The following is an 18,559-nucleotide window of genomic DNA, read 5'->3' as shown; positions in this document are numbered from 1 at the left end:
GGGTGCAATATATATCTAGATAGAGAAGAGGTATAGGACAGTGATCTCCTACATAGGTCAGTATACTCTCAGCACTGAGCTTCTGGACAGTAGAGGGAGAGAGTGACATCCTGCTACTGTCTTCTTCAAGTGTTTTGTGAGTCTGTTTTTGAAGAGTGTGTGTTGGTTGATTGCTTTTTTTCCAGATGTATTGTCCAATTTGAATTACCAGCAATTTGGAGTAGACCAAAAATGGCGCATGGGGGTTGTCCTAGCACTTTTGGTTTTGAAAATGGAGTACTTACTAAAACCAGAATGAACACTTAGCTGTATCCTGAATTGAGAATGTACATCCTCCTCCAGAAGACGGAATTAAATCAAGGAGTTCAGGGGCTTGTGTTCGCTGCTGTCAGCCACAACTTGAAACCCGCTGGCAAAGCGTGTATTTTATCTGCTGCTGTGCATGTGAAGACAACTGCCTACTACTGCTGTTGCTATTGGCTCAAGCTACAGATGTTTGTGTTACATGTGATTTAAAAGTCTGAAATCTACTGTCAAAATCTGTGGGCAATGGTATACCAGTCCTCTTCTGCTTCGGATGATGGGAGAGCCTGAGAAACTGTGTGTAGCCTTGAAATTCAAAGCAACCTAATATGTAGTGTGAGAGAGAGAGCCAACAGTGTCCTGTTTTCTTTAAACTGAACATTTGAGTTTCTTAGCCAATGCTATAAAGATGTGAGAGTGTGTGCGTATATATATTTTTCTAAAAAAATCCGTGTTGTCTGTGATTAAGCATTCATTTTAAGCACTGTTACATTTGTAGGCTTAGAGCCATCCTGTAATTTCATAGTATTTCAGACAATTTTGTGTTTGAGATAGCGTGTGGTGGAAGTGAATGCTAATTTGAGTTGCTGTGCATTGGCTGCATGAAAGCCGTAACACTCTGAATAAGCAAATGCCAATGTTGTAACTTCTACACAGAAAAAGAGGTAGTTGTGAAAAATCTTCAGAAATTTTGCTAACTTGTGGATGTGTACAGGGAACTAAAGCAAATATCGACTCAGATTTGAGAAGGAAATGCAAGTTTTAGATAACTGGGTGGCATTTTAGACAAGTGTTAATATAGGAAGTTTTAAACCAGTGCTGACTGGACTCTGTCCTGTAACTGCAACTTCTGTTTTAACGCTGTGGGGTTCGTGATGCGTAACGCGGGCCAGATTGATTACAGTTTGAATCAGCAGTAAGGCACCTGAGCGTGATCGGTTTGGTCTCTTATTAGAAATGAGAAATTGGACTCTTAATAATCCCTTCTTGTAACTTTTTTTCTTTACTATTTAGGGAGACTTTTCAGCGTAGTATCCCTGTTTCCATTATAAAAAGAGATCATAAAGTCACGCGAGCGGGAATTCGTAATCGTGAAGTGTGCATATTCAGTCAGCTAATTTTAACATGATGCACATGGGCCTTTGAAAATGAAAATTATGGCCTTGAGCTGGTCTTTCTGAGACTGAAGATGTAATATTGCAAAATGTATAATCTCAGGGTGGTGAGGGTAAGGACTTGCGGAGAAATGCTTACTAAACTCAACATATTTACCCAGATAACAAGGAGACTTAACTACAGTGTGCAACTTCAATGGTATTTTGTGGCAGTAGCTAAAAGCATATGCAAAGGGTTTGGAATGCATTCCTCAGATATGAATTAGAAACAAGATTAGGATAAATTTTGATTAGATAACAGAGAGGCACTGATCCAGCAGTTGCAAAGCGTTTGATTTTGGTGTGGAGCTAGGTTGTTGGCCTGCAGAGCTCAAGGTTTGAGTACTTTGGAGAGTTAGCTGGCTTTGTAGCTGGAGTCTGGCTGGAGGGTATTCAGCAGATGTGGTCCCAGTTTGCTGGAAGACAGACAGGGCATTGAATCACTTTCCCATGGATCTATTGCCTTCCTCACAACTGCAATAAAACGTGCAGTGCCTCTTGGATCTTTCCGAAGTCTGATATAATTACTAATTTTTGATTCTTGTTGATATTATAGTGCTGTCAAACTGATGGTGGGAATTGAGAGAGTTGTGGGATGGTGAAGAGCAGAGATAAGTCTTTGCTAATTTCCTGTAAGATCAGGTCAGCTGGGGTGTTCTCATTGGTCTGTGGTGGGGTCTGTTCTAAGGAAATGTTGAAGGTGCTGGGATCCCTGCCTTGGTGAGCTATAAGACTTTACAGAGAGTCACCCACAGCTTCTCATCATATGTACCTATTATCTGCATCTGCTTCTTACCAGGGAGAGGCAGAAGTGCTCATCAGGGCAAGTGAGGATGTGGTGGGAGCAGAGGAGCCATGCATAGCAGGTTATTGCAATGTGTCATCTGGGGCGACAAGAGGTTTTTGAAAGGCAAATAGAATGTACATTTTCTTTTAAATTTTGTTTAGAAGATGGGGAGATGAGTGGCTGGGAGCAACACGGGAAATTTTCTCTTAGTTCTAATCACCTTGGACTGTGGACTGAAATGCAGATAGGAAATGGACTCTAGTGATACTAATCTGCCAAGGAGCAGAAATAGGAGATGGTCAACAACTGACATGCATATAGGCCCTCAGATCAGGCTTTATGTCCATAATGCCTTAAAGGCAGGCTCTGATTATGTGATAGTGATGCATTCAGAGATTTCTCAGAAAATATAAGATATTTTCATGTGCATGAAAGATCAAAAGAGAGACAGAAGACATGGAATTAAAAACAGGCCAGTGCATGTATGGAATGGTCAGGGCATAGAATCTTTGTAGAGTCACAGAATGGTTTGGGATGGAAGGGTCCTTAAAGTTCATCTAGTTCCAACCCCCCACCATGGGCAGGGACACCCTCCACTTGACCAGGTTGCGCAAAGCCCCATCCAAACTGGCCTTGAATACTGCCAGGGAGGGGGCAGCCACAGCTTCTCTAGGCAGCTTGTGCCAGGGCCTCACCTCCCTCACAGGGAAGAATTTTTTCCTTATATCCAATCTAAATCTACCTTCTTTCAGTTTAAAGCCATTGTCCCTTGTCCTATCACTGCACTCCCTGGCAAATAGTCCCTCTCCATCTTTCCTGTAGGCCCTTCATAAATATTGAAAAGCTGGAATTAGGTCTCCCTGTACCCTTCTCTTCTCCAGGCTGAACAAGCCCAACTCTCTCAGCCTGTCTTCACAGGAGAGGTGCTCCAGCCCTCTGATCATCTTTGTGGCCTCCTCTGAACTTACTCCAACAGCTCCATGACTTTCTTGACCTGGCAGCCCTCAGAGCTGGATGCAGAACTGCAGGTGGGGTCTCACCAGAGCAGAGCAGAGCAGAGGGGCAGAATCACCTCCCTCAACCTGCTGGCCATCATGCTTTTGATGCAGCCCAGGACACAGTTGGCTTTCTGGGGTGCAAGCGCATATTGCTGGTTCATGTTGAGTTTTCATCAGTCAGTGCCCCCAAGCTCTTCTCAGGGCTGCTGTCCATCCTTTCTACTCAGCCTGTAGCTGTACTTCAGGTTGTGTTGACCTACATGCAGGACCTTGCACTTGGCCATGTTGAACTTCATACTGTTTGCACAGGTCTCTCAAGGTCTTTCTTTCTGGATGCCAGTCCCTTCCCTCCAACATGTCGACCGCACCACACAGCGTGGTGTCATCAGAAAACTTGCTAAGGGTGCATTTGATCTCTCAAACTTCTAGGCAAGATGGCGTTAGTACAGCTCTCTTGGTGTTTACCAATGCTCTTCTCTTGCCCTAAAATGAAAAAGATTAGGCCGCTCTAGTTTCTTTATGTCGTGGATATGATTCATTTTGGCCATGGGAGGAGAATGACAGTTACTTGCTACACAAACCTTTCCTGTGATTCATGGAGTGCCATTTGTGTCAGCCTTGAAGGAGGCACTTCATGTGCTTCCCAGCAGGAAGGAAAAAGCATGATCATAGTTACCAGAGAGGATATGGAAATTGGGTGGGAGGGAGAAGGGAAAGGGAAATGCTGATTATTCAGAAGAAAGTTTCAGGAATGCCAAGATTCTGTCTGCAATGTCCATTCATCTGCTTAATGAAAAAGGGATACATAGCAAGCCTGTATGTATAATTAAGGGAAGTGTCATGACTGTAATTGCCGTGTTCACAGAATAGTATGGCTTATTATGTAAGTTTTTTGTGTAAGTGTAACTTAGTGCTTTTCCTTCTGTCTCCCAGATCCATCGCAGTTTCATTTGGTAGGAAGTTCCTAGCCCTGAGTGATGTGTTGCAGCAACAGCTTCAGGTTTTGCTCTCAACACAATGCTTTATGTTCGCGCTCCGCAGAGACAGGTTTTTGTGCTGTACAATACTAATATAGTTAACACATTAGGAAGCGTGCTCGCTTGCCAGATCAGAAGATGTGCTCCTTTCCTCATAAAAAAAGTAATTAAAAAAGCTGTTCTGGCATTTTCTTCCTAAAAATAACAGCAGAGATTGGCTACGTAAACTCCTTGTGGAGAAGAATGCTCCATTAAATGGCAACCCCTACTGCTACAGTGCAGGCCTGGGGGCTCTTACACAGCTTCCAGCTGCTTCCAGCTGTGTTCCCTATACCTGGAAACTGCAGGAATAAATGGGAGTAGGAGAAGTGGAAACTTAGGCTTCTTAATTTCCTAAATGGGTTAGGGGCTCATGCCTGGCTGTCCACCTGCATGTGGCAGTATCTGGTGTGGTACGTGCACCTGTGTCAGGAGATCGAGCTGTAGCTGTTCAGCCCTGGGGCAATGATGGAGAGTCCTTACCTTGCTGAGCAGATGCACAGCAGGGTTAGAGTGGGAAAGCAGACGTATAGCTAGAGATGAAAGGACTGAAACTAGGAGGATGCAGCAGAGAGCAAAAGAGGATGTGAATTACTAAGCACATGTTCTGCATTCATTGATTTTTCACTGACAATTAAAACTTTACTGCTTGGTTCACCAGTGCTGTTCAGTCTCCCATTATTTCCTGCGTTATAAAATGCTGGCTCTGTTTTGATTTTGCAGTAGCTATGTTTATTGGGGATAAGGGGTCTAATTATAGCTGTGAACTATACTGTACTGAGAGGGCATTTAAGTTTCTTCTGACTATTTCTGAGGCAATGTGATGAGTCATGAAATATAACTTTTGCAGAAAATATCCTGATTGCCTAATGACTAGGTGTTGGTAGATGAAATTACACACACTCTCTCTTGTTCACATGAAACCAGGCAAGTGTCTTTCTGAGTAAGCTGTTTGTTCAAGTTACCCAAGAAATGTCAAGGTTTACAGTTGCAAAATAGGAAAAAAGTACATGTTTGACGAGCTTGAGAACACCTGCTGTGCCTTACAGATGCTTTAGAAATCGACAGCGTTAATGTTTGTCTCTGTATCTGTAAAGAAAAAATGCTGCCTGAAAATAAAAAAAACTGATCATCCGTGTACAAAATACTTTGTTTTGCAGATGACGCAGAGGATGTGAACAGTATGGAAAATGTCATGTTAGAGTATGCTGCAATGGACAGACAGTTTAATCATTATATAAAAGCAGTTGAAGAAACAGTAAAAAAGGTAAACAGTCACTTCTATTTAAGTTGTGAAAATATACCCATATTTAAATACTGTCCTTTAATAGACACAAATGTTACATTAAAACAATACCTACTTGGAGAGACAGAACTTTGACAAGTGTAGAATACTGAAGTTGCCGATACAACTAATAATTTTCCTTCCTAGCTTGCACACAGGGTGATACAGTTTCTAATCACCAATTCATGTATTATTCCTCCCCACCGAACTCTTGCACCAGTTGGAATACGGGGTGAATAGTGAGTGCTTTGGGAATGACTGAGGACAGTGTAGTTAAGACACCGTGGTCTCCGATGATGCCTGCGTCTCGGATTACGGAAGATGGGAGCTGCGTAATGAATGAGGCAGCTGATTTCAGGGGTAAACAAGTGGCTGATGCAGCGGGGAACTGATCCTGGGGTGCAGCGGGGAACTGATCCTGGGGTGCAGCGGGGAACTGACGGAGCCCGGGATGCAGCGGGGAACTGATGGAGCCCGGAGTGCAGCGGGGAGCTGATGGAGCCTGGGGTGCAGCGGGGAGCTGATGGAGCCTGGGGTGCAGCCAGTTGTCTCCCTGCCACGTGAATTTGCTAGTGCTTAATAAAGGCTGAGCTTGTTAATTGTTCGCTCAGCTAACTAGGGTCTCGCTTGCTGCCTGACCACTCGTTTTTGCAAGAGCTGTTGCGTTTCAGCTTCTTGGGGGGGTTTCTAGCCCGGCGCTGAGGGCGGCTGCAGTTGCACGGCAGCTGCCCGGGCCCTTCGGGTGAGGCGCAGGCAGCTCCAGGGGCTCCGCGGAGGAGGCCAGGGTTAGGCAGGGCGACACCGGCTTCGGAGAACTTCCTCAGCCTGCCTTTCGCTGACAGAACGGCCCGTCGAACCGAACCCGAGTACGTCCCGGCGGCGCCCCGGGGCGCAGCGCTGGGGGAACGGGCGGGGCCGGGGCGCCGCGGTTGCGGTGCTGGCCGCCAGGGGGCGCCGCTGTTGCGTTCCCCGCGGGCCGCGGTCTGCGCCGGGAGGGGCTGCCGCGGGTCCCGCCGGCGCCTCCCCCTGCTGGCCGTCCCGCCCGTCCCGTCCCGTCCCGCCATTATCGCCTGTTGCCTCATGGCCGCCGTCCTGTCACCCCTCTGGTTCTGTCAGCCCACTCTGGTTGTCACCCCTCTGGTTCTGTCAGCCCTCTCTGGCTCTTGGACTCGGCGTAATCCCCTCTGTAACGCTGTTACCTCGGGTCCCGCTGCGTCCTCCCAGGCTGCCCCTCACCACTCTGACAACAGGTCTCTGTTTTTTCCTGACACAGCTCAGCCATCAGCAAGCCAAGTACTGACAGCGTGGGCTCTGCAGCAGGTCCAGGGCGTCGAAAGAGCCATTTCAGTGCGGTCTGGACTTGAGCACTTTTTAGGGCCATGTCATGCTTGGGGAACTTAACTTCATAAGTAACCAATTTTCATGTCTGCAAATAGACCTTTAGGTGTCAATGTATTTCTCTAGAAAGACAGATGCAAACCCCTGATTTCCCTTCCAGATGTGAAGTCTCTTTCAGTGCATGAAGGTGCTAGAGTTTTGCAATTAAACCTGTCTTACTGTTCTCTTCCTATTGTTTTTTTTCTATTTTTTAAAACAGAAACAGAAGAGCAAAACAATTTTCCATTAGTACTATTTTGAGACGTGCCTACATGGTTTTTATTTTGTATAAAGGCTTTCCTATAATACATTTGTAAAAATCATCCTGAGTCAAATGCTTAGCTGAAACATCTTCATTCGAGTAATTAAATATCACTTGTAGACACGGTTTTCCATTCCTTTTAAACATCAGCAGAGGTTGGGCAGCATTAAACGCAGTCACTGTTTTCCCATGCAGTCTTTAAATATACATTTCAACTCAGATGTCACTATAATTGCAGACCTCCTAGTTTATATTTGTCAGACACTGGATGGATCAGGACTTTTTCATTTTATGTGGAATATTCATGATACTTAAGGCTTTTCTACTACAGCATAGTGAATAACGTCCTCACATTGTTAGAGATTAATGATGTATATCCAGACTTGAGTGAAAAGTAGTAGGTTTATATTTTGATTGTAAGCTACTAAATAATTGATGCCTTATTGACATAATAGAAATACCAAGTAATTTTTGACAGGTGATTTCTAAGTATCAGCAACTTCATCATTCATAGGAATATCAACAGTAAGCCTGTGCCTTCACCAACAAAGCACTAAAATCCTGTTTACTTTAGGTGCATTTGCTCATGGGCTTTTAAGTTAAGCACAGGTTTTACTGCTTGACTGAAGTGAAGAGTTTTCGTGGGTTTAGGTAGGGGAACAATACATTCATGACTTTTAGGATTGGATTCAGCAGCATTTCTTTTATGCATTTCTGTGCTTGTGTTTTAAAACTGCAGTTCCAAGACATTTAACACAAGAGTCTATGTGGCTTATAAAGTCAGTAATGGCTAACTAGCCCCACTGCTCTTATCCCTGTTTCCTACCTCTGGGGAATTTTCTATACTTTCCACTGCCAGAATCCTGAAGAAACCTTCCCAAGCAAGAGAAAGAAGTGTATATAAGCTTCTGCAGGAGATACAATCTGTTCTCTGAAAAATAACAGCTAGTGCTTTGTTCTGGGTGATAGCTACATGCCATGCCTCTAGAATTGTACAGCCTATCTCCAGTTACCTGTCAGAGACAGCTTAAAATCTGCTTCTGGGAAATAGATACTGTTGCTGAATATAGGGCTGCACCTGGAGGTAGCTGCAGAAGGACTTGAGTTTAAAATAGCCCCCACTGGCTTGCTTCCTGCTTCCATCTGAATTCCTTACCTGAGGGCTTTCTCTGGGGCGTTGCAGCAGGTCATTCCCTTACGCAAGCAGGCTTTTTCACATACAGTGTTAGCAGTGTTTGTCTCAAGCTGCAAAAGCCATTTTGTCTGATAATTTTGTGAGTTTGTATGGTTGGTTGTGGGTTTTTTCTCTGGTCTGTAGTTTCTTCCTACAGCAGTGAACCTGGCAGTATGTTACATTCTGTGTTTCACCTTCTAATTGCCTGCTTGTAGTAAAATGTCCAACTGGAAGTTAGCAAGATAAGCAGACAGCAGCAGTTAAAATTCCTGATTTATTATTTTATTAGGTGTACCTTCAAATGACATTGACGAAAAGGTAATACTGTACAACAAAAGTATGCAATGTAAGTAACTAGGAACTAGTGTGAGATATAGTCACATGTTTTTAAAAGCCATTCTTTTTGTTGATGTAGGCTGCAGTAGGTGGAATGCAGAGGGTAAAACATACCAGCAGCCTCTTCTGCTTGAATCAGCAGCCTGTTGAGCAAGAAATGAGCAACTGATTCACCGTCTTTCCAACAATAGGCTGTGGGAAATCCTTTGTCTGTGGAAACTCCCTGTGCCTCTGGATTTTCTTATACCTGGGAAATGACTGGACTCCTTCTGCTGCTGCTGTTTTGGGTTTTTTTCCTTTCCATTTTTAATGAGTATTTTAAAAATGAGTTAACCAATATTCTTGTCCTTTCCATGCAAAGTCCAGACAGCACTCTTATTTTTAGTGTAGCAATAAAAGACAGATGGAGTCTCTCTTGCAGACTTCCTTATACTCTTGAAGTGGACCCGAGTGACTGGGACCCAGGCTGACTTAGCTGGTTTGAGTGTCCCTGCTCTGGGAGACTTCTTGAGTGGGCAGAGTGGCAGTATATTGTGCTTGCTCTCTCACGCCTACTCTGCTCTATAGACTAGCAGGGGTGTTGGTGTCTCAACTTTTCAAGCATTTGACTTGTTCGGGACTGTGAAAGCTGGGGTAGATGTTCAGAAGTCCACAGATGTCTCTCAATAAAATGAATCACAATGTGTTGTGATCTGTCTAGAGAAGAAGGAAGATGTAACTAATTTTCTAATGTTGCATTGTTTTTGTCTTTGTTTATTCTCCCCCAGCAAGAGAGAATCTGAGCTATTTTTTTCTTTTGCAGGTGAGAGCAAAGTGTTGAATTTGGTAGTGACATGTCTGGCAAAGATTGCTGAGTACTTTCTCTTGTAAGCTATTGCTTTGCCAAACACAAATTTATCTTGCTAGAATTGTGTCTGTCTTTTTCTGAGCCTGAGCACTCCGAGGGAAGGTAAAATCTAAACCTGTGAAAGGAAAAGATGGAATATTTAAAGTTGTGTTGGTGCTTGGGCTTCATCCCTAATTCTACTGCAGCTTTTCCATGTCGTTCTAGGTGAGTCATTCCTATCACCATGTCGGTGGCTGCTGACATCTTTGTTTTCTGATTGTCACGCATGGAAACTGATTTGAACAATTATAACTGTGCATTAGAATAAAGCTAATTATAGCTTGAGCACAGGAAGTAAAATTAGCCATGTTCTTTGTTGGGTTTCATCTGTGAAACTGCATACACCTGATGTAGCTGTGTGTCTTGCATAGTGTTTGAAATGTGGATGTGTTGGTCCTTCATGCCTGTGTGATGTCACAGCTTAAGTGGTCAGTCTTCCTTTGGCAAAGATAAGGAGTACACCATGTTCCTTATATCAGAGTAGTTTTGTTTCTGCAGAATATACAGGAACTGTCTTACATTAATTTTGTATTTGTGATAATAGTTCCCTTTGTCAGTTCATTGGACAGGGGATAGGAGGGGGTATTTGTTCACTTTGTCAGTAATTTAGAGCAGATTACTGAGTATTGAGGTCTCTTATCTTCATGGCTAAGTGTGTAGGTTTCAATCCTGCAGAGGACTAATTCCCTGCAGTGATGTAACTCATATTCATTCAGAGCTATTCAGAGCTTGCAGCCTGTGAGTGATCTAAGGAGCATCTGCAGAAAAGGAAAGAATCCTATTTCAAACTGCGGTACAGGAAACTCCGTGGGCTATGTTTGACTTGCAAAATATTTGGAAGATTTCTAGTTTCTTCCCTTAAAACTCACAGTATAATGCTCTAGTGACTTGGATGGTCTCCCTTGGTCTGACAGAAATGAAAGGGACTTAAAGATAACATCTTTGTTACCCACGCTCTGCCAGCACAGCTGTGTTGGCCTTAAGTCCCATTGGAGTAGGTTCTGCTAATATATCATAAAATCTTATCATAGAACCAAGCAATGGTTTGGGATGGAAAGGACCTCAAAGGTCATCTAGTCCCAACCCCCTGCCTTAGGCAGGGAATCCTACACCAGACCAGGTTGCCCAAAGCTCCATCCAACCTGGCCTTGAGCACTGCCAGGGAAGGGGCAGCCACAGCTTCTCTGGGCAGCATGTGCCAGGGCCTCACCTCCCTCACAAGGAAGAATTTCCTCCTAATATCTAATCTAAATCTCCTCTCTTTCAATTTAAGGACATTACCCCTTTTATCAGTCCATGCCCCTGACAAACAGTCCCTCTCCATCTTTCCTGTAGGCCCCTCCAGGTACTGGAAGACTGCTAGAAGGTTTACCCAGAGCCTTCTCTTCTCCAGGCTGAATGAGCCGAACTCTTTCACCCTGTCTTCAAAGGAGAGATGTTCCAGCTCTCTGATCATCTTTGTGCCCTCCTCTCCAAGTCACCTCTTTTGGCAAAACACCCTAAACCAAGAAAACACTTTCTGTAATGGTAGCTCCATCTGCAATGCGGTTTTTGAAGGACTAGCAAGGTCAACCAGGGGATGTGATTCCACGCAGCTGCCATCCTCCTTGGTGGCACACCTGTGACAGCAGAGCTACTGTGATGACCAAGTGCAGTCTGTGTGGCAGGCACTGAGAGTGTCCTCAGTGACCTCCACTGCCTGCTAGAGACAGGGCTGTGCTTCCTAATCAGATTGTCACTTAGTTTTCTGTAGGGCTAAGTAAGAGGAAGAATGAATCCCATGGGATTCTAGGGTTTTAGTTGATTTAGGACTCTCTGCCAGTGAGTGGCACTGTGATACCCATTACCGTGTTGTCAGTAAAACAGTTTTTGACAAGGAACTTGCTAGTTCATGGAACAAACAGCCTTGTTGCGTGCTGATGGTCTCTTAATGAGCACTTTGGTCTTCTTTTTCTTCTTACTGCACTGTCATGACAGTATGTTTTAGGGCAGAATTCACTGATGATATCCATATCTGCAACTGTGACCTTTACTGTTCCAGCTGAGTTCACAGCATTTTCTCTGATACGTGCAGTGCATCAGAGTTTCTTCATTCTGAGATCTTGTATGCAAGCCATGAAAATTTTTAGACCTCCTTTTCATCAAAAAAGTCCTCTGCTGCTGCACAGAAATGACTCTGGGGGATGTTTGTGAAGTCTGTTGCCATGAAAATGAGTTTAGTGAAACGGATATATCTTCTCTTGGGCTGGTAGGAGAAATAGAAGAGCTCTTACTGTCTTTCACTGCATTTATTTGGACTTTGTAGAAGCTGGTGAATCTGTTTGAAGTTCACTTACAGTGTACTGAAGTGCCCCAGCAGCAAGTGGATCCCCTAGTGAAAATACTGTAGCCATGCAGTGTCTTCTATCAAATAGTAAATAGGTTCCTGGAGAGCTTGCTTCATCTGCAAAGCTTTTGTTAACAATGGATGTCTCCTCACCCATTATTTTAGTACCTTGAAAGCTAACCCAAATGGATCTTTGCTGCTTGTTCACCTGCTATTTACTAATGACTTCAGACTGATAATTAATCTTAGAGAATAAGGAAAATACAGATATTGGATCAAATCCTTATCATGACTCGGGCAGGATAGTAGAGGAACATAATAAGCGATTCTGTAGTTATGCCTCTACATATATATGATGCCACAAGGCTTACTAAAACTTTAACAGGCAAACTCAATTCTGACATTTACTAGCTGTGGAGTTCTTTAACATTTTAAAGTTTCTTCAGTGCAATTTCTTTGATACAATTCATAGTCAGTAGTGTAATGCTTGCTCTAGCCTAGTGCCAGCTCCAAACAGCAATTCAAACAGTATTGCAGTGTGGTAGGCATGTGCTCCGTTTCCTGCAGAAACTAGGACAAGGATGCATTTCAACACATTTCTAATATTTACTTTACAATATTTACTCTGGGTTTTTTTGGGTGTATGTGTCAGGCTAAGCATTTGATGGAAGTGGCTTTTCTATTTTCCCAGAACTAGTAAGCTATGCTAGAGTCCACTTATGATGAGCAGCAATAAGAATATTTTTTTTGGTGACCATTATATAAAGAAGTAGGGGTAGTGTTTTATTTTGTGTGGGTTATATAGCACATCCTTGGTAGCACGTCTGAGTGTCTCATAGCAAGCATGAAAACATGTCCTGCTTTTGGAGACTAAACCCTGGAAACCCTTGTGCATGAAAATAGATTTATTTGACTTCACTGTGGATACTTACATTTGTCAAGCTAAACATTTTCCTAAATATTTTCAGTGTCAACACTGTGGCTGCTGAAATGGCCTTTGGCTTTTGTGGGTAGTAGTGGGGCAGCAGGGGCTGCAGCTGGTTAGCTGTGTGAGGGTTTGGGTGAAAAGACATGTTCTGGACCTGGGACTGTCACATGGAACTGGGAGCTCAGTTAACAGGGTGTCAGCAGGGATACAGACAGAGCAAACAGGCCGAGGAAATCCTCAGAACCCCATCGTAATTTGAAAAGCGTGTTTATTGTGGTGGGCAGCAGTGCTCCCCAGTAGGTAGCAAGCTAGCTACTGGGATTAAAGAGGACTGGATACTATTTCCAGGTCTACTAACAGCCTGTGTGGTTGACCTTGACAAATTGTTTCCCTCTGTGCCTTGGGCTATGGTCCCATGTTCATTAATACCACTTTTGTACCAAATCACCTGGTAGCACATTCTCATCAAATAAGCCAGGTCACATGACACCGTGTTTGTGCTGGCTGGGTGCCGGCTGCAGGAGGACAGACGCTACCTGATGGAGCATAACTGTGCAAAATTAGAATTGGCAGAGTGGGTTGTGCTCCATCGGTGCGTCATGCAGCTGTGGTGGTTTTGTTCTCCTCCTAGACATACTGAAACCGAATTTGCTATCTAGTTCAACCACGCTCTCAGTCATGTGCCCAGCATCCCATATCTCTGTCTGTAAAGAGGTTGAATTGCTTTTTGTACCTGGAGATGGCAAAGCCTTTGGGAATTAATCTTTTAAAAATCATTTTAATGCTGTGGATAGTAGTTGGCAGTCTGAACTGTTTCTGGAATTCCAGAAGGTCAGAACAGAGAGCAACTGCAAGTCTCTGCTGTGGATCCCTGCTTTTCCAGGCAGCGTCTGCATTTCAGAGCCAACAGGAGTTAACTGTGTCTGGCTTGTTTAGTCTAAGGAAGTAGATAAAATTATGAAATGTAATGAAATTGGTAGGCGTTGAGGTAGGTAGTCTGTGTAAATTAAAAGGCCATCTTTGTCTGAAATGCTGGGTTTTGTTGATGAAACTTACTACTGAAAAAAACAGGAGTTGTAGTTTCAGTTGATCAGTAGTGAACATAGTCTTTCAAATTAACCATCTCGGCTAGAAAGTTCCTGCTGACAGTCCAAGGATTTAAATACTGGTACTGGTGGGTGGTGGTGGGGGAGTGCTAAAGGCTGGATGATTCTCAGCAGCAGGGGTTTTGACTGGAAATTAATTTCTCCTGTTAATTGAACACACCCAAGTTGATCGGTGTCTTTGGGGAGACATGTCTGGAATGCCTTCCATATAATGTCTCTTTCCAAATATTCAGTGTTGTTTTAATTACTGTAATTGTTTCCAGAGACTGTATGTGGGTATTTTAATATTCCTTCCCCAAAAGTTTAAATGTTAGGTCACTCATTTAAAAACGTTCACTCTTTCTCCTAGTATGTGTTTTAACTGACTTTATCAATAAAAATATTCAGTTACAAAGATTTTCCCTCTGCAAAATTCTTAGCAGCTTTATAATGAATCACAGAAAATGTTGCTTATATCATTAACTAGATCACACTTTTTTTTGGTGGCTGCTACTACGATGAATTTGTTTCTGTTAAAGCATTTCAGTTAGGAAGGAGTTAGTAGAAGTTGCTACTCTCATTCCCAGCTTCCTCATAAATTATATTCTTTAGAACTTTTTCTTGCTGAGCTGTTGCCTGCTGGATGTAAGCAGGAGCGTCCATGCAACGTGTTACATGTAGTTTAGAATGTACTGAATTGTCATGACTTTGTAATATGGGTTGTTCTGAATCTTTTAACTTCAACAGAACTGCATGTTCAGAGGCTTTGTTAAAATGGAAAGAACTGAAGGTTTGTGGAGCATTTCTCTGGGTGGGTTTTTTGGGGTTTTTTTATGTTGGGAGTTTAAGAGCAGCTTTTTTGCCATTTATTTCATTAAATTATATAGTGGGTTTCTCATGATGTGTAACACATGCACTCTGCAAACGATCTGCAAATGTCGAATTGTCTTTCTCACCTTTCACATTGCTCCTGTTCATGGGAGGTGGTGCCTCAGTTTAAAAGAAGTATGCCTTCATGTTGTGATTCACTGCAGTATGTAACTATGTCTAGTTTAATGCCTATTAAAATAATTTTTTAAAGCTTGCTCAATTAGGACATATGCATTTTATTATCTTTATAACTTGAGGTAGAGGTTACAAAAAAAGATCTAAATCCTGCCAGAAATCAATACCAGATGTCACAGTATCTCCCAAACGTGTCCCCATTGTTGATAACCTACTGTGAGTTACAAACACTGTGCTTGATAATAAGGGTTGGCAAGTTGGACTAATTTCTGGGCTCTGATCTTATTTAACTGAGCTCAGTGCATAGCCTGAGTAAGCCGATTTAACCAGCCAAAGTATTTCTTTTATCCTTAGATTTGTGTGCTAACACTGACAGTGAATGAAACTTACTTGAAAAGACTTAAGAAAGTAAGTGTGTGCATCAGACATGCTCAAAACTACCTTGAAAAGTGTGAAATTCCCAGGTTAACTTGTACACACACATTCTACACCTGATAAATTCCACAAAACCAGAGAAATTAAAAGCTCAGTGATGTTGCTACTGTGAACTCTTTTCAGATATTGGTGCCTTACTGCCTTACCACCGCTTCTGTGGGAACAATTCACAGTGTTTACTCAACTAGATACTCATCCTCTGTTCAACGCTCTTATGGGGCTTTGTTATCCTCAGGAGGCTGTTGTGTGGGGAGAGGATGGGTTAGTAAGGGCTTGGATGCAGTGGTGAGTTTACAAGGGTTGCTGGGAAGATGGCAACTCTAGTAGGGAGAATTTATGGGGTGTGGTTTTGTGGTGTGTGGTAATTGTTGCAATGATGAAGTGTGGGCTGTAGATGAAATGTTGCTCCGTGGATATTTTTATGCTTAGTTGGAGGTGATCAAGGGATACAGGTAAAGGCTGGGCTGCACGAGAGGCAGCTTGGTCTAGTTCAGTAGAAGTGTCTATTGAAACAGGGCGTTTCTGGACTCAGCTATTAACAACCCCACTGTACCACCTTGCTCGCCACAGAACAACCCCATCTTGCACCACTGCTGTCTGCAAGGTACTACTAACTGCTGGAGCCACAGCCCTCATCAACACCTCTTCTCCCCACGGTCACATTGCTTGAGTTCAGTTTGGTGGGCAGCTCCTCTTCCTTTCTCCCCTTGCTTCTCCTCTTAAACCCTGCTTAGGCTTTAGAAACCCTTTCTAGTCTACTTTTGACCAAAACCAGAGTTGGCTGGGAGAAGCCTTTGCAGAAGCATTACCTTTTCTCCCATCCATGGCAGTGCACCGGACCTCTTGGCAGACAGTCAGACACAACAGTGGGGATCCTGTTGAGCAATGTCTTAAGAGAATCTGGCCCATCAGATGGATTTGTGCAGAGCTGCCCTGTCAATTATAACAACGTATGTCTCTGCTAACCCTCTATGAGCTAATTAGGCCTGAGTATAGCTAGTCATCCTCCTTCATCTACCAGTTAGGTTTGCATATGCCTGACCTCCTCCATCAGTCATGCTTATAAACACATATACAGACAAATCACATCCACCAGGTTTATTTGCACAGCAGGGATAACTACAGCTGTTATGTACAGCTCAGAGTGAGTTTGCACTCAGCCATTTCAAAACCCCACAAAACTCAAACCCAAACTCCTTACGTTGGTCCCTCCTTTACTAGTTCTTGTCAGTACCTATTTGTCTGTTAATTTTTTTTAATAGAAGGTTAGTGTTTTATAGTCAGGAGAAAATCCAGCTAAAGCAAAAAGCATCTGTAGAGGCTCACAGCTGTGGCTTTACATCTGTCCAAGGAGAAACTGCCAGTTAATTCAGGTAGGAGGTGACTGTAATAGCAGTATGTCGGCATGTATGGAACAGAACTGCTGTTCATAGTGTGTCACACAAAACCAAAGAGCCATTTAATAAATGGCAGCAGGTTTTAAACCAACAAAAGGAAGTAACTTTTTGCACAGGGAATTTTTAAATTGTAGAATTAATTGCCACGGGATGTTATGGAGACCAGAAGCATTAATGGATTAAAAAAGTTACTAACATTAGTGGAAGAAAACCTCATTGACAGCTATTAGATTTAAAGATTCAAATACAGTCACAGTCTTGGGAAATCCCTAAACTGCAAGTTACTAGAAGTAGGGGAAGTGTATGGTGGGAAACTCTTCTACTCCTACTCCATCTTTCTGCTTCTGCTACTGTCAAAGACAGGAGAATATGCTGGGTGGATCCTTGGTCTGATGCAGTACTCACATCTTTATGCAGCAGAAAACAAACTGCATAGAAAATAGAGTCCACAGGCACTACTGAATCCTGAAATTTATGTTGACTCACTGTGTAGCTTTAGAAGAGTAACATTTACACTCTTTCAGACCTTTATCGGAACATTGTTCTGTCGAAAAACTACCTTTTCCCTCCATAATTTTAATATGTGGAAAGTCTTCAGGGTATCTAATAATTTATCTCTGTGTTCTTACTCTTCTATTTGATGATTTAAAAAATAAGTAGATGAACAGCTCCTGCTCTGGGCATTGTTACATAATTGAAAAATTCTTAATCTCAAAGCTCACTTCAATTCTGTATCATATAAAACCACACAAACCATGTAATAATTAGGTACCAGCAGATAAAATCCTGCTTGAAGTTAGAAGAGCTACACCCATTTGGACTAAAGAAGGTAGGTATCTTCAGCTAGATCCTTGTCTTGCAGCCAGTTTTCTTCCTTAATGCCCAAGAAAAACCTAATAGCTTGTTCTAAATAACAAATCTGGCTTGTAATATTGATGGGAGGAGGTGAAATACAGCTCTGGGGGAGCATCTTTTGGGACCCTTATGAATTTGAAGAAAATCCAACTTAAGTACCTGCTCTCATCTCAGCCATGCCAAATGGGATGAAATCTTTTCCTGGATGATTTGGTACCATGCAGTGTAAGTTTTTACTTATTTTAATAGATCAGAATCTGAAAGTTTTAAGATCAGTCCTTGAGATTCCTGGAGTGATGAACATAAAAATTACTTTTATAGCCCCATCAGCAGTGTTGCAAACTAGAAAGGTTGTCCAGCTGGGATTATATATATGGTCAACTAAGTCGTGACTATGGCTGTTTGTTACAGATATTGAGATACTGAGTAAGAGACAACAAACCAGGCCTTAATTTTTAAAAAAGAAAGCACTGAGTTGGTAGCACTGTCAGAAAAAAAGAGTGATTTTATATGTACTTCCATTACTTGAGGACAGCTTGGTTCCACTGGATTTGTAACTCTGCTTCAAGTAATTTTTGCCTCTCAGCCCCCTGTTTATCAGACTGCAAACCCAGCTGCTCTAACTTGTATCAGTCATGAACCCATGGACCTTCCTGACTCACTTTTCTCCATGTACCTCTTGAATTGGGGAGTAGGATACTGGATGCAGTATTTCAGCTGTCACCTAATCAGCCCTTCATGTAGGGGGAGGATAACTTCCTTCATCCTGCTGGCCACGCTGGTCATTCTGATGCCTTGCTAACAGAACATTTCCTCACATTTTGCTTGGCACATGCCATAACCTCCCTGTCTTTTTGGGCAGAGCTGTTACAAAGCCAGTCAGTTCTTAGCATGCACTGAAGCATGGGCTTCTGCTGTGCCTAGAAGAGCTGCAGAACTTTTCTTGTTGA

General features: G+C 42.9%; 1 protein-coding gene across 1 annotated transcript in view; it reads left to right on the top strand.

The window, feature by feature from the left end:
- The window catches only part of NSMCE2 (NSE2 (MMS21) homolog, SMC5-SMC6 complex SUMO ligase), a 133,766-nt gene that overhangs the window by 25,211 nt on the left and 89,996 nt on the right, over positions 1 to 18,559 (top strand). The window contains exon 3 of the mRNA XM_084280309.1: positions 5,419 to 5,525. Within this exon, the coding sequence (XP_084136435.1) occupies positions 5,419 to 5,525 (107 nt within the window). The remainder of the gene's footprint in view (positions 1 to 5,418; positions 5,526 to 18,559) is intronic.

Source organism: Gallinula chloropus (assembly GCF_964237585.1).
Source record: "Gallinula chloropus genome assembly, chromosome: 2".
NCBI lineage: Eukaryota > Metazoa > Chordata > Aves > Gruiformes > Rallidae > Gallinula > Gallinula chloropus.
Note: the sequence above shows the minus strand (reverse complement) of the source record. Positions and strands in the feature narration are given on the sequence as shown.